Source organism: Lepisosteus platostomus, chromosome 4 (assembly GCF_059453375.1).
Source record: "Lepisosteus platostomus isolate fLepPlt1 chromosome 4, fLepPlt1.hap1, whole genome shotgun sequence".
Taxonomy (NCBI): Eukaryota; Metazoa; Chordata; class Actinopteri; order Semionotiformes; family Lepisosteidae; genus Lepisosteus; species Lepisosteus platostomus.
This window is the reverse complement of record NC_142614.1, coordinates 12,407,543-12,420,924: the sequence shown is the minus strand read 5'-3', so window position 1 is coordinate 12,420,924 and position 13,382 is coordinate 12,407,543. Positions and strand designations below refer to the sequence as shown.

Genomic DNA, 13,382 nt, shown 5'->3' with positions numbered 1-13,382 from the left:
GCTACGTGTTAATAAAGCACCCGTGTAACTAAAACAAGGCACTAAAAATTATACATTGTTGTTATATAAATGAGTCAGTTGAAAGTTAAGAGTAGTTTATTGCCATATGTACATGTACATTGGAATTCTTAATCACGCTGATCTCTCGCGACATACACAAACACCACACAATGTAGACAACAGGAACAATAAATGTGTTGTGGCATCGCTTTTGTTCTGTGTTAAACCACTCAATCAGTCGGCATAACAGATCAATGATTTCTAAACTAAATTGAGTCTAACTGTAAAATCACACCCGAAGAATAACAATCTTCGTGTTTTTGTGCTGTGTAACGCCTAACCGGATAACCCCCCTACCACACAGCGCGCCGGATGGGAAGAGGGGAGGACGGTCAGCTGACACCTTCGAGTCCTGCCATTGGCTGAATGTATCCAATCACAGTGACAGCCGGGCAGCGATGGGCCAATGAGAAGCGGTCAGGCGTGTGTCTTACTGTTTTGGCAGATCGCCGGCTGTGTTCAGTTTCGGTACCCAGGCAGACTTTAGCCGTCTGCGGCACTGTGGTCACTCGAGAGTCGGCAGTTTTGAGGAGGCCTCCACAAGGTGTTAGGTATTACCGTTTGTCAGATCTTAAAATCTGTCCGGATAGATCTATATATAGCTTTGTGTTGTTGCAGCGATGTTGATGCCATTATACCGCTATGTTTCATAAGTGCAGTGTTAGAAAGCAGCGTGAAAGAAAAAGACAACATATTCAATCATTTGTAAAACCAGACTTGTTACACAGTCCTATAAATGTCTTTAGCTGTTCTAAACGCCTGCTCCGAGGACTCGCGTTGTTCTGTTATTAATTCGACGTGTGCTTGTTACAGCGGTATGATCTCCCAGGTGTTCATCTTGTCTGCCAAGGGGGATCACCTGATTTATAAAGACTGTATCCTTTTTGCGCCCTGGGCCAAACTCACTGTCAGTAACCAGGACCCCGCTCAGGGACCTGTCTGTCTCTCCCCGAAGACCTCTCTCTGACCTGTATGTCTCTCTGGGTCCGTGTCTGTCTCTCTGACCTGTATGTCTCTCTGGGTCCGTGTCTGTCTCTCTGACCTGTCTGTCTCTCTGGGTCGTCTCTGTCTCGCCCTGAAGACCTCTTTCTGACCCGTCTGTCTTGCCCTGAAGACCTCTCTGACCTGTCTGTCTCTCTGGGCCCGTGTCTCTCTCACTCTGAAGACCTCTCTCTGACCTGTCTGTCTCTCCCTGAAGACGTCTCTCTGACCTGTCTGTCTCTCTGGGTTGTCCCTGTCTCTCTGACCCGTCTGTCTCTCTGGGTCGTGTCTGTCTCACTCTGAAGACCTCTCTCTGACCTGTCTGTCTCTCTGGGTCGTGTCTGTCTCTCTGACCTGTCTGTCTCTCTGGGTCGTGTCTGTCTCACCCTGAAGACCTCTCTCTGCACTTTCTTTACTTTCTGTTGTTTTGCTTACATTCCTGTTTGTGTCGGACAATTACTCCGCCCTGTATCTGCTTTGTGGAGCGCTCCTTTCCCCACGAGCTCGCTTGTGGAATACTGGTGTGTTCAGCAGTGTTAACTGGCTCCGTGGTCGCTTCGGTACCGCGGAGCGATGCCAGCCAAACCGCCCGCGACTGGCACTCCTTGACTGATGATGTCAGCAGTTCGCGGGGAGGCGGGCAGTGATGTCGTCGGCGTTTTCTACGAGAAGGTGACGGCGTTGCCTGGAGACCAGCCTCCAGTTGTCATGGTAGCAGTCCTCTGATTCTTATTGCTGTAATTGTCCAAGCGCCGGGCGTGCGTTTCTGCAGGTCCTGTCTGCCCCAAGGGCCTAGACTGGGTGGTGGTCACGAGTGAGTGAAACTGGTATTTATCTTTCACTCGCCCGTGACCAGGCCCTTGTTCTCACAGCTCCCTTTCCCTCGGCCTCCTCTCTCGAAGTCGTTCCTCCTGTCCGTTTGTGGGCGTGGACCCGTTAGCTCATCGCCTGTGTGAGCTCAGGACACGCGTTCTCTCTCGAGCATGTGGGAGAGGTGATGAGTGTGTCCTGTCACCCGTTATCATCAGCTGAGTTTGGGGCCGGCTCCTGCTGCACACGGGCTGCTTATGTCTACATTCTGGCAACACGATTGTCGTGGTCCCTTGTGGGTAACTTGTTAAATTTCAGTAATGATCTGCAAGCAGATTCCGGGAGTTTCTTTAATGGATTAACTGATGCCTCCCTTCCAAGAGCTCCTGGTTTTTTTGAGGTTGACCTATAACACTGGAGTCCCATGGAAGAGTGATACAGGGTCTGGCTCCACCACTGGGGGGCGCTGTCTGATCTGTGTGAAGAGTGTGGCTCTGGTCCTACCCCCGCCTTGACAGCAGCCTCAGGAGGCTCAGCCCCCCCAGCGATGTCACTGCGGACCCTCCTCTGAGCCACAGGGGCCCGGATCTGTAGACTGCAGTGACTGCTGGTGTGCTTGGGGGTGCAGGACCATCAAGTGGGCGGAGCGGTGGCTGTGGGCGGAGCGGTGGCTCTGTGGCTAAGGATCTGCGCCTGTGACTGGAAGGTTGCCGGTTCAAATCCCGCGGCCGGCAGAGGAATCCTACTCCGTTGGGCCCCTGAGCAAGGCCCTTAACCCCAACTGCTCCAGGGGCGCCGTACAATGGCAGACCCTGCGCTCTGACCCCAAGCTTCTCTCCCTGTCTGTGTGTCTGTGTTTCCTTGGAGAAAAGCTGGGTTATGCGAAAAGACGAATTCCTAATGCAAGAAATTGTATAGGGCTAATAAAGAAACATTATGATTATTATTATTATTATTTTTTTATTATTATTATATAAGAAGAGAGACCATGCCCCCATGTGCGTCTGTTTCTCTTCTAGAGTCACGAGGGGCTGCACTTCATTCACATCCGACAGGGGGGGCTCTACTTTGTGGCCACAACAACCGCCAACCTGTCGCCCTTCACTGTCATCGAGTTCCTGAACAGGTGATCTGATCGTGTGTGTGTGTGTACAGAGACGGAGCAGTGATGGTGTGGGGGTGTGTGTGTGTGTACAGAGACGGAGCAGTGATGGTGCGGGGGTGTGTGTGTGTGTACAGAGACGGAGCAGTGATGGTGTGGGGGTGTGTGTGTGTGTACAGAGACGGAGCAGTGATGGTGTGGGGGTGTGTGTGTGTACAGAGACGGAGCAGTGATGGTGTGGGGGTGTGTGTGTGTGTACAGAGACGGAGCAGTGATGGTGTGGGGGTGTGTGTGTGTGTACAGAGACGGAGCAGTGATGGTGTGTGTGTGTGTGTGTGTGTACAGAGACGGAGCAGTGATGGTGTGGGGGTGTGTGTGTGTACAGAGACGGAGCAGTGATGGTGTGGGTGTGTGTGTGTATGTACAGAGACGGAGCAGTGATGGTGTGGGGGGTGTGTGTGTGTGTGTACAGAGACGGAGCAGTGATGGTGTGGGGGGTGTGTGTGTGTGTGTACAGAGACGGAGCAGTGATGGTGTGGGGGGTGTGTGTGTGTGTGTACAGAGACGGAGCAGTGTTGGTGTGGGTGTGTGTGTGTGTGTACAGAGACGGAGCAGTGATGGTGTGGGGGTGTGTGTGTGTGTACAGAGACGGAGCAGTGATGGTGCGGGGGTGTGTGTGTGTGTGTGTACAGAGACGGAGCAGTGTTGGTGTGGGTGTGTGTGTGTGTGTACAGAGACGGAGCAGTGATGGTGTGGGGGGTGTGTGTGTGTGTGTACAGAGACGGAGCAGTGTTGGTGTGGGTGTGTGTGTGTGTGTACAGAGACGGAGCAGTGATGGTGTGGGTGTGTGTGTGTATGTACAGAGACGGAGCAGTGATGGTGTGGGGGGTGTGTGTGTGTGTGTACAGAGACGGAGCAGTGATGGTGTGGGGGGTGTGTGTGTGTGTGTACAGAGACGGAGCAGTGATGGTGTGGGTGTGTGTGTGTATGTACAGAGACGGAGCAGTGATGGTGTGGGGGGTGTGTGTGTGTGTGTACAGAGACGGAGCAGTGATGGTGTGGGGGGTGTGTGTGTGTGTGTACAGAGACGGAGCAGTGATGGTGTGGGGGGTGTGTGTGTGTGTGTACAGAGAGGGAGCAGTGTTGGTGTGGGTGTGTGTGTGTGTGTACAGAGACGGAGCAGTGATGGTGTGGGGGTGTGTGTGTGTGTACAGAGACGGAGCAGTGATGGTGTGGGGGTGTGTGTGTGTGTACAGAGACGGAGCAGTGATGGTGTGTGTGTGTGTACAGAGACGGAGCAGTGATGGTGCAGGGGGTGTGTGTGTGTGTACAGAGACGGAGCAGTGATGGTGTGGGTGTGTGTGTGTGTACAGAGACGGAGCAGTGATGGTGTGGGTGTGTGTGTGTGTACAGAGACGGAGCAGTGATGGTGTGGGGGGTGTGTGTGTGTGTGTACAGAGACGGAGCAGTGATGGTGTGGGGGTGTGTGTGTGTGTACAGAGACGGAGCAGTGATGGTGTGGGTGTGTGTGTGTATGTACAGAGACGGAGCAGTGATGGTGTGGGGGGTGTGTGTGTGTGTGTACAGAGACGGAGCAGTGATGGTGTGGGGGGTGTGTGTGTGTGTGTACAGAGACGGAGCAGTGTTGGTGTGGGTGTGTGTGTGTGTGTACAGAGACGGAGCAGTGATGGTGTGGGGGTGTGTGTGTGTGTACAGAGACGGAGCAGTGATGGTGCGGGGGTGTGTGTGTGTGTGTGTGTACAGAGACGGAGCAGTGTTGGTGTGGGTGTGTGTGTGTGTGTACAGAGACGGAGCAGTGATGGTGTGGGGGGTGTGTGTGTGTGTGTACAGAGACGGAGCAGTGTTGGTGTGGGTGTGTGTGTGTGTGTACAGAGACGGAGCAGTGATGGTGTGGGGGTGTGTGTGTGTACAGAGACGGAGCAGTGATGGTGTGGGTGTGTGTGTGTGTACAGAGACGGAGCAGTGATGGTGTGGGGGGTGTGTGTGTGTGTGTACAGAGAGGGAGCAGTGTTGGTGTGGGTGTGTGTGTGTGTGTACAGAGACGGAGCAGTGATGGTGTGGGGGTGTGTGTGTGTGTACAGAGACGGAGCAGTGATGGTGTGGGGGTGTGTGTGTGTGTACAGAGACGGAGCAGTGATGGTGTGTGTGTGTGTACAGAGACGGAGCAGTGATGGTGCAGGGGGTGTGTGTGTGTGTACAGAGACGGAGCAGTGATGGTGTGGGGGTGTGTGTGTGTGTACAGAGACGGAGCAGTGATGGTGTGTGTGTGTGTACAGAGACGGAGCAGTGATGGTGTGGGGGGTGTGTGTGTGTGTGTGTACAGAGACGGAGCAGTGATGGTGCAGGGGGTGTGTGTGTGTGTACAGAGACGGAGCAGTGATGGTGTGGGGGTGTGTGTGTGTGTACAGAGACGGAGCAGTGATGGTGTGGGGGGTGTGTGTGTGTGTGTACAGAGACGGAGCAGTGATGGTGTGGGGGGTGTGTGTGTGTGTGTACAGAGACGGAGCAGTGATGGTGCAGGGGGTGTGTGTGTGTGTACAGAGACGGAGCAGTGATGGTGTGGGGGTGTGTGTGTGTGTACAGAGACGGAGCAGTGATGGTGTGGGGGTGTGTGTGTGTGTACAGAGACGGAGCAGTGATGGTGTGTGTGTGTGTACAGAGACGGAGCAGTGATGGTGCGGGGGGTGTGTGTGTGTGTACAGAGACGGAGCAGTGATGGTGTGGGGGTGTGTGTGTGTGTACAGAGACGGAGCAGTGATGGTGTGGGGGTGTGTGTGTGTACAGAGACGGAGCAGTGATGGTGTGGGGGTGTGTGTGTGTGTACAGAGACGGAGCAGTGATGGTGCGGGGGTGTGTGTGTGTGTGTACAGAGACGGAGCAGTGTTGGTGCAGGGGGTGTGTGTGTGTGTACAGAGATGGAGCAGTGTTGGTGCAGGGGGTGTGTGTGTACAGAGATGGAGCAGTGATGGTGTGTGGGGGGGTGTTTGTGTTGCAGGCTGGCAGCCCTGATTAAAGACTACTGTGGCTCCCTGTCGGAGAAGTCAGTCAGGATGAACTTCGCCCTGATATATGAGCTCCTAGACGAGATGCTGGTGAGGAGATGTGGTTAAACACACACCACACGGAGAGAGCACAAAGACACACAGAATGATTTTTTTACCAAGAATTGACAGTCTAACTCTTTAACTGGACAGTCTTGAGAGCAGGGCGCAGAACTGTCTGTTTGGCTGGGATTCATTCTGTTTCCAGCTGAATTTATCCTCCTCGGTCTTCACCAACTGGGTTTGAGAGTTTTCACTGTTGTTGTGTCACAGTGGTTATGCAGTTGTTGATCCAGCATAAGATAGACTTTTGCCTTTACCACGCTTAGTATAGATAACTGTGGTTGCTGTGTGTGTGGTATGACTTTCTCTTCTTGCCCCTGGCTTTTAGGACTACGGGTATATCCAGACCTCCTCCACCGACATCCTGAAGAACTTCATTCAGACAGAGGCTGTCAGTGCCAAGCCATTCAGCCTGTTCGACCTCAGCAACGTGGGGCTGGTACAGCATCACCTTTGGTCCCACACTCTCCGTCTCTGTCTCCTCTCATTCTCCCTTTGTTTGCCTGTCTCACTTTCCCTGTCTCTCTCTTGTATGTTACTCCCTCTCCCTGTCTGCCTGTCTCACTCTCTCTCCTGTCTCTCTCTTGTATGTTATTCCCTCTCCCTGTCTGCCTGTCTCACTCTCTCCCGTCTCACTGTTACTCCCTCTCCCTGTCTGCCTGTCTCACTCTCTCTCCTGTCTCACTGTCTCTCTCTCTAGTTTGGTGCGGACACTCAGCAGAGTAAGGTTGCTCCCAGTGCTGCAGCCAGCCGGCCCATACTGACCACCAGGGGAGAGCAGGTTAGTCGCACCAAGCTGTTGAGGCACTGCAGACCAACAGCCAGCCAGCGCGTCAACATGTCAGTCTCTCCAGCCAGCCAGCGCATCAGCGAGGCTGGTTGTTATTCTCCAGTTTCTCTCTCTCCAGGGAGGGAAGGACGAGATCTTCGTGGACGTGATCGAAAGACTGACAGTTATCATCGGGTCAAACGTGAGCTGCCCGTCTTGAAAACGACTGAACATTTTTGCTCTCTCTTCTGTACAGAATAGACACTATGTCCCCTGTCGCTCTCATTCCCCTTGCTCCCTGTCCCTCTGTCTCTCCCAGGGGGTGCTGATGAAGGCAGACATACAGGGAGAGATCAGGGTGAAGAGTTTCTTGCCCTCCTGCTCAGGTGAGACTCCTACCCCCCTACCACTGTGCTCTAACTCCTGCAGTGACCATGTCTGCGTGGCCAGAGCTGTGTGTTTATAACAGCAGCTGTAATGAAAGCCAGTCGCTGTGGTTGCTGATCAGATTCATGGCCCTAGTAGTAATGCGCTGTAATAGACACTCCTGTCCTGTCCCTGCTGCTGCCCGGGTTCTGCCACTGCTCAGACGTCTCATGTCTCCTTCTCTCCCCCGTGCAGAGATGCGCATCGGCCTGAACGAGGAGTTTAGTATTGGGAAGTCCCAGCTGCGTGGTGAGTGTACCCTGCTCTTCCCCGTTGGAGGTGGGCGTGTCAGGGCTGGAGGCCAGCCCGTCTCAAGCTGGTCCCAGGTAGAGCAGTAATAGCAGCTCTTCCAGCCACAACCTTAAAAGCAGCACACTGATTTTCTTTACAGACCTGCTCTTCTGAGCTTGACTCATGCTCCTTTCTCTCTAGCCTGCCGCTCTGCCCTCAACTCTCCTCTCGCCTCTCACTCTGACCTTGACTTGCTGTCCTGTCTCTTGCCTCTCTCACTCGGAGCTCGACTCGTTCTCCTGTCTCTCTCTTGCTGGGCCCTTGACTAGATCTCCCCTCTCGCTCGCAGGGTATGGAGCAGCAGTGCGTGTGGATGAGTGCAGTTTCCACGAGTCCGTCAAGCTGGACGAGTTCGACAGCTACAGGATTCTGAAAGTCACCCCTAGCCAGGGAGAGGTACTGCGAGACACATGCACACACAAAGTTGGACACTGGGAACAGGACAGGATCCAGGCAGCCCAGACACGCAACCTCCCAACACAACGTAGAGTAACCAGATACATTCTGGGGTTAAAGGGAATATACAGACAAGCTGAAGGAACAAAGATTGAGGAGACCTATATCCACCTCCTCGGAGGCTTTGATAAAGTCAAACCAGTGGACTGAATGAATACTGAAATATAAACCTCAGGACACAAGTGGAAACTATATGTGGAAGTGCTCTTAACGTCGAGAACTGGAGGCACTTTTTTACACAGGGTTATGGGAGTGTGAAATGAGCTACCCCATTCATGGGCGGTGCGGTGGCTCTGTGGCTAAGGATCGGAGCGAGGCCCTTAACCCCCAACTGCCCCAGGGGCGCCGTATAAATGGCTGACCCTGCACTCTGACCCCAAGCTTCTCTCCCTGTCTGTGTGTCTCATGGAGAACAAGTTGGGTATGCGAAAAGACAAATTCCTAATACAAGAAATTGTATATGGCCAATAAAGTGATCTTATCTTATGTTGTTGAAGCTGATACCCTGGTGTTTGTCTGGGATCAGTGAACTGCTACAACAGAGCAGAGGGATCTGGGGGTATTGAGCTTTTGTCAGACTGCTGAGAGCAGCATATGAACACTCCAAAATTGAAAATAAATCTAGACACAATTATTAGAGAAATGGGCTTTACCTGCAGTGTGGTGTTTCTCTCCTCAGAGCACTGAGCAGGACAGAGGTAGTCTCAGGTGAGACACACACTAAGGTTATTCTGAGAGCCTGAAACATCAAATCAGATATTACAGGGGACTTGATACCCCTATTGGTTGTTGTGTCACCACACTGGATTGGTCCACCCTCTCCAGGTCTACTGGCCCCAAGGGAAGGATCTGCTATGGGCTGGATGGGCTGAGCCACCCCTCTCGTTTATAATGCGTTTGCTCTGTTTCTCTAACCACAGCAAACAGTGATGCAGTACCAGCTGTGTGACGACTTGCCCTCCTCACCCCCCTTCAGGCTCTTCCCCACGTTGGAGAGAGACCCCAGCGGCAGGTACGCATCCTCTTTTAGCGGACATTATATCTTGTGCCCCTTGGAGTAGTTAAGTGGCCTCTTGGAGAAAACTCTGCATTGCTCGCTGTCCCCCGGTCATCATTGCCTGGCCATAGCTACCGCCACAGCTCCTAGCTCACCAGTGACAGACAGTGGAGGAGATCCACGTCCTGTTGAGAATGGTCATCATTCATACGTGATATAAATGTGTACCAGGTGACGTGTGACAGAAAGCAGAGAAACCACTGGCAGGTCTAACTCCATGTCTGCATTAGAGGAATAAGCCTCAGTTCTATTACATACAAGGTTATGATTAAGGAAGCAATAATTACAACTAGAGGATTAATAATGTTGCAGTAAGATTGCAAGAAGTAGTGCCCTTCTTAAGTACTGTGGAAGTGAAGTTGAAATGGCTGTTTTTGTTGTATAAAGTAGCTCAGATTTAAGATGAAAAAATGAATATTGTGGTACAGAATGTCTCCTTTAGGTTTCTGTGCATACAAGTTTTAATATTTTAGATTATTACCATTTTTGTGTTCCATTAATTAGTTAACTAATTGGCAGACTACCTCAGGGATCTGCATGGAGAACACTGTTGTTCCCAAGAACAGAGCTGTCTGGATTAGCTAAAAAAACAGTTCAAGTTTGTAGACAATTTACCCAACTACAAGATTTAGCAAACACTGGTAGCTGCTCAAGATTTTCAAAAGGATTTGAATCAAATTCTGGATGGAAAAGGCACATACCTGTCAGGTAACACTGAACGTAGACACACCAGTAACAAAAACACAGCCTACGGCTGTGAAACAGGAAATGCTAGACTAGAAGAGGCAACTGAAAGCCTACAGGCTACATCAGAAATATCAGGCTCACCTGCTAATTAATGCCTCTGATAGAGCAGGTCTGGTGCCACAGCCATGCAGAAGAGAGAGCACAGGTCCAGCAGGGATGAAACGGTCAATTGATTGTCCAAGTTGTTTTTGAACCCTTCTCTTTTTGGAATTGGCATTTTCAATGTATCTTGACTCAAGGCTACCCCAAATATCCCTTTTATTGGAGTGTGTGTGGGAGGGGCATTTAAGGCTGCTCTGCACAGGGGGCGCTTTTGAGCACCAAACCCCAGCTACCTACGACCCGATCTTGCCGATTTAGCCAATTGTGCATCAGCCGATCACACTTAGGTAATGACAGACTGGAAGCAGTGTGTCTAGGACCAAGATGGACTCTGGTTTAAGACCTCAGTTTAGAGGTGGCTCCCAGTTCAAATAGACAAGCTTGTAGGACTCATGTATCCTGTCTCTCTCTTTACAGACTGCTAATTTACCTCAAGCTCAGATGTGATCTGCCTCCGAAGAGGTGAGTGTCCATGTGTCCCTCTGCTGTAATCTGCTGTATCGGTAAACCCACACACTAGTCCTGCTGCAGCTGTCCGCTTACAGGTCTCATGGAGAAACACTCCTGCACTCCAAATTCCTGCAGGAGGATCTGCAATAAGGGCTTGTTAAAGACAAAGCATTGCTAAATGATCCCCAAGAAACAGAATGAACCTCGCTGAAGTGCTGGCAAACCCCACCTTGAAGTGAACAAGTCTGAAGAAGGCTGCTCCCAGTCTGAGCGACGCCTGCAGACACGGTGTTCCAGGAGACGTGCGTGGAAGACCACGTCAGGGAGGCGCGTCACTCGATCTGTCACTGCCAGTGGCAGAGGCCAGTGTGTCCCGCGGGGGACAGGACAGCACGTGGCTCTGGTCTCTCTCGCTCTGTGGCGGGCCACTTTCCCTTGTCCACCTGTCCTTTGCTGTGTTCTGGGATGACCAGCCCCAGTTCACTCACAGTTGGTCTCAAGCTATTGTGCCCCCAGCAAACTCTGCGTGACTGCTGCCAAGTAACCGTGGGCTCAGCACCCCCTTTCTCAGCTGGAGTTAACAGCGAGGGAACGCTTTCCTGGCGGGATGTACTATACACTGAGGACTGCACGGTTTTCCTGAAGATGCGTCTCAGGCCGCGCGGCGTGTTTGTGACTCAACACTGCTGGTGCTGCTGCGATCTTGTGTGGCAAAGCGCAGGCAGGGCGTGGAGACTGGGGGAGAACTGGTGTGCTGTGCCGTTACTCTACCAGTTCAGAAAGGCTGGAAGCACACTGAAGCAGTGTTCCTCTGTGATTTTTCAGCGCAGCCCTCGGCGTGGTGGTCACTGTGCCTGTGCCCAAAGGCTCTCTGAGGTAAGAATCCCTCCCTTGTCTCCCTGTCCTATCTCCTCTCTTCTTCCTGCTCCACCCCTCTCTCCTGATGCTCTCTCTCCCAGCCTGTCCCAGGAGCTCAGCAGTCCCGACCAGAGTGCCGAATTGCAGCTGAGCAAGAAGGCTGTGGTCTGGGAGATCCCCCGCTTCCCCGGGGGGACACAGCTGTCTGCAGTGTTCAAGGTGAGAGGGGTGGTGCTGGGTAGGGGGCTGCTCTGCATTTTCTTGCTGTTCTTGAGAGCCAGAGAATACTTCATGCCTTGAACAGTATTGAAAACCCTAAAAGAAACAGGCCAACTTCAACCCAGGGGCCTTCCTTAAGCCCAGTGGTGACAGGGACACGGGTACATGAGTGGAAACAGTTTTGGACCTTTTAAGGACACAAAATATGAGGCACTTGTTAACACAAAGTGCTGTGGAGGTGTGGATCAAGCTGTTGAGGGTCACTATGCAAGATCCTGTAGGAAGAGACTTGATGGTATTGTAGAATAGATGTTTGGGATGCAAGCTTTTTGGACTTGTACCATGATCATGCGGAATCAGGGTCCTGACTGCCTTTAGGGGGTTTGTTTACTCGGGCCTCCCTCCATCCCTCCTCCGTTCAGCTGGGGCTGCACTTGTGCATCTATTGGGGACGAGAAGGTCCTGTCCTGAATGTGGAAAGTTCTTTGTGATCTCCTGGGATGGTTAAGCTCCTAGTGACCAAACACTCTGTGCTCTTCCCTCTCAGCTGGAAGTGCCAGGCCTGAGCCCCGCCTCACTGCAGGAAGTAGGTCCGGTCAGCCTGTCCTTCGAGCTGCCTAAGCACACCTGCACCGGCCTGCAGATCCGCTTCCTCCGCCTGTCCCGCGGCGCGCCCTCCCTGCCTCAGCGCTGGGTCCGCTACGTGACGCACTCCGACTCCTACACCATCCGCCTGTGAGCCTGGGGACCAGCCTGCCGCATGGGCGCTCGTCTTCTCCTTCAGAGCGGGCTGTCCGAGCGAGCGAGGGCACGTGCCAAGAGGCGGGGGATTTGAATGCGGTCAGACCACTGCAAGACGCAAGGCTCCAGGCACCCCTGCAGGCTGACCTGGTCATCCTTCTCCTCCAGCTGCTGTCCAGACACTTTCTTGCACAGGGTTACAGAATATTCTTCAGGAACTCCCCACGCACCCCTTCACTCCTGGAACAAACCTTTATAGAAGCAGGTGCCATCATTGTCTATGACAGCCTGGAGAACAACCCCACTGAAGGGGACAGGGACAGCTGAAGGGGTCCTGCAGTCTTCCTCTGGAAGCAGAGTGACAGCGGGCGGCGGGTGTCTAATACTAGTGAGAGGTGCTAGTGGGAGTAGCTGGAACTGGGAATTCACCAGTAAATACACTGCAGCAGGCCTTTCACCTCACTCTGTGGATGGACAGAACTTCATCTTTTTCATTCGTAATTACTGTAGTATCCAGTGTTCTTGAAGTGTTCTAAGAGGTAACTCTGAGTCCATTTGTTTTTCCTTTGCTATAAAGGAGAGGGTAACCGGAAACCCGCTAATGATCACAGTTGGGCATCACGGGAGCCGGTTGGCCCTAATGAAGTCGGCTGCCAGGGGGAAAACTTGTGTGATGGGCATGGTCACGATTCCCCCAGTTATGTCTAGTGCTCCAGTCAGAAACTAAGGACACAGGGCTGGAAAGACCAGATAAAGTCGTCAGACAAATAGACATTCTCCCATAGAATTTAAGAACCTTAACACTTCCTGTAATCAACGGGGAGAGGTAAAGGATGCCTTGTGAAGTCACACATTAATGCCTACTGAGGTATATTATTCCAAACAAGTGAAGTGGCCTACCTCTTCTGAACTATATGAAATGAAATCATAGTATATATATATTGTACAATAAAAGCATAGACATGACATTTGCTTAAGGTAAATAAAAATTAAACACCTCGAATGTCGAAAGCTGAGAATACTCATTCCTAATGCAGCTTATCCAGAACTTTGTCCATTTCTGCCACTGTTGTAACCTTGAGTCATCTTCTTTATAACAGCATTCAGGTGCCTTGTACTGTGATGCCACACTGCTCTGTAAGGGTCATAATCAAAGCTACAACAAATAGTGAGAACTAGTCGAAAAAG

General features: G+C 52.0%; 1 protein-coding gene and 1 long non-coding RNA gene across 4 annotated transcripts; one reads left to right on the top strand and one right to left on the bottom strand.

Moving 5' to 3' along the window:
* Positions 1 to 458: 458 nt before the first annotated feature.
* ap4m1 (adaptor related protein complex 4 subunit mu 1) lies at positions 459 to 13,197 on the top strand. Of its 3 annotated transcripts, none has more exons than XM_088628520.1 (16): positions 459 to 611; positions 874 to 935; positions 1,667 to 1,752; positions 2,871 to 2,977; positions 5,970 to 6,066; positions 6,407 to 6,517; positions 6,779 to 6,859; positions 6,987 to 7,049; positions 7,167 to 7,233; positions 7,469 to 7,522; positions 7,854 to 7,960; positions 8,941 to 9,032; positions 10,344 to 10,388; positions 11,202 to 11,252; positions 11,336 to 11,453; positions 12,001 to 13,197. In XM_088628520.1, exons 2-16 carry the CDS (start codon positions 878 to 880, stop codon positions 12,190 to 12,192), a joined length of 1,329 nt encoding a protein of 442 aa, XP_088484646.1. In that variant the 5' UTR covers positions 459 to 611; positions 874 to 877; the 3' UTR covers positions 12,193 to 13,197. The 3 variants fall into 3 exon arrangements, with proteins under 3 accessions (XP_088484646.1, XP_088484648.1, XP_088484645.1); XM_088628522.1 differs by having other exon boundaries at positions 1,664 to 1,752; positions 11,207 to 11,252; XM_088628519.1 differs by having other exon boundaries at positions 1,664 to 1,752.
* LOC148672693 (uncharacterized) lies at positions 1,096 to 1,692 on the bottom strand. Its single transcript, XR_015935858.1, has 3 exons — positions 1,396 to 1,692; positions 1,239 to 1,271; positions 1,096 to 1,185 (listed from the first exon to the last, which is right to left on the bottom strand). It is a non-coding gene; the product is annotated as an uncharacterized LOC148672693 (long non-coding RNA).
* Positions 13,198 to 13,382: the final 185 nt, after the last annotated feature.

Excerpts from the sequence above, each read along its gene's own strand:
- ap4m1 (XM_088628519.1), top strand. The coding sequence starts at position 878 with ATGATCTCCCAGGTGTTCATCTTGTCTGCCAAGGGGGATCACCTGATT. Across the intron at positions 6,860-6,986 it reads TGACCACCAGGGGAGAGCAG|GGAGGGAAGGACGAGATCTT; the intron begins GTTAGTCGCACC and ends CTCTCTCTCCAG. Across the intron at positions 11,454-12,000 it reads AGCTGTCTGCAGTGTTCAAG|CTGGAAGTGCCAGGCCTGAG; the intron begins GTGAGAGGGGTG and ends CTTCCCTCTCAG.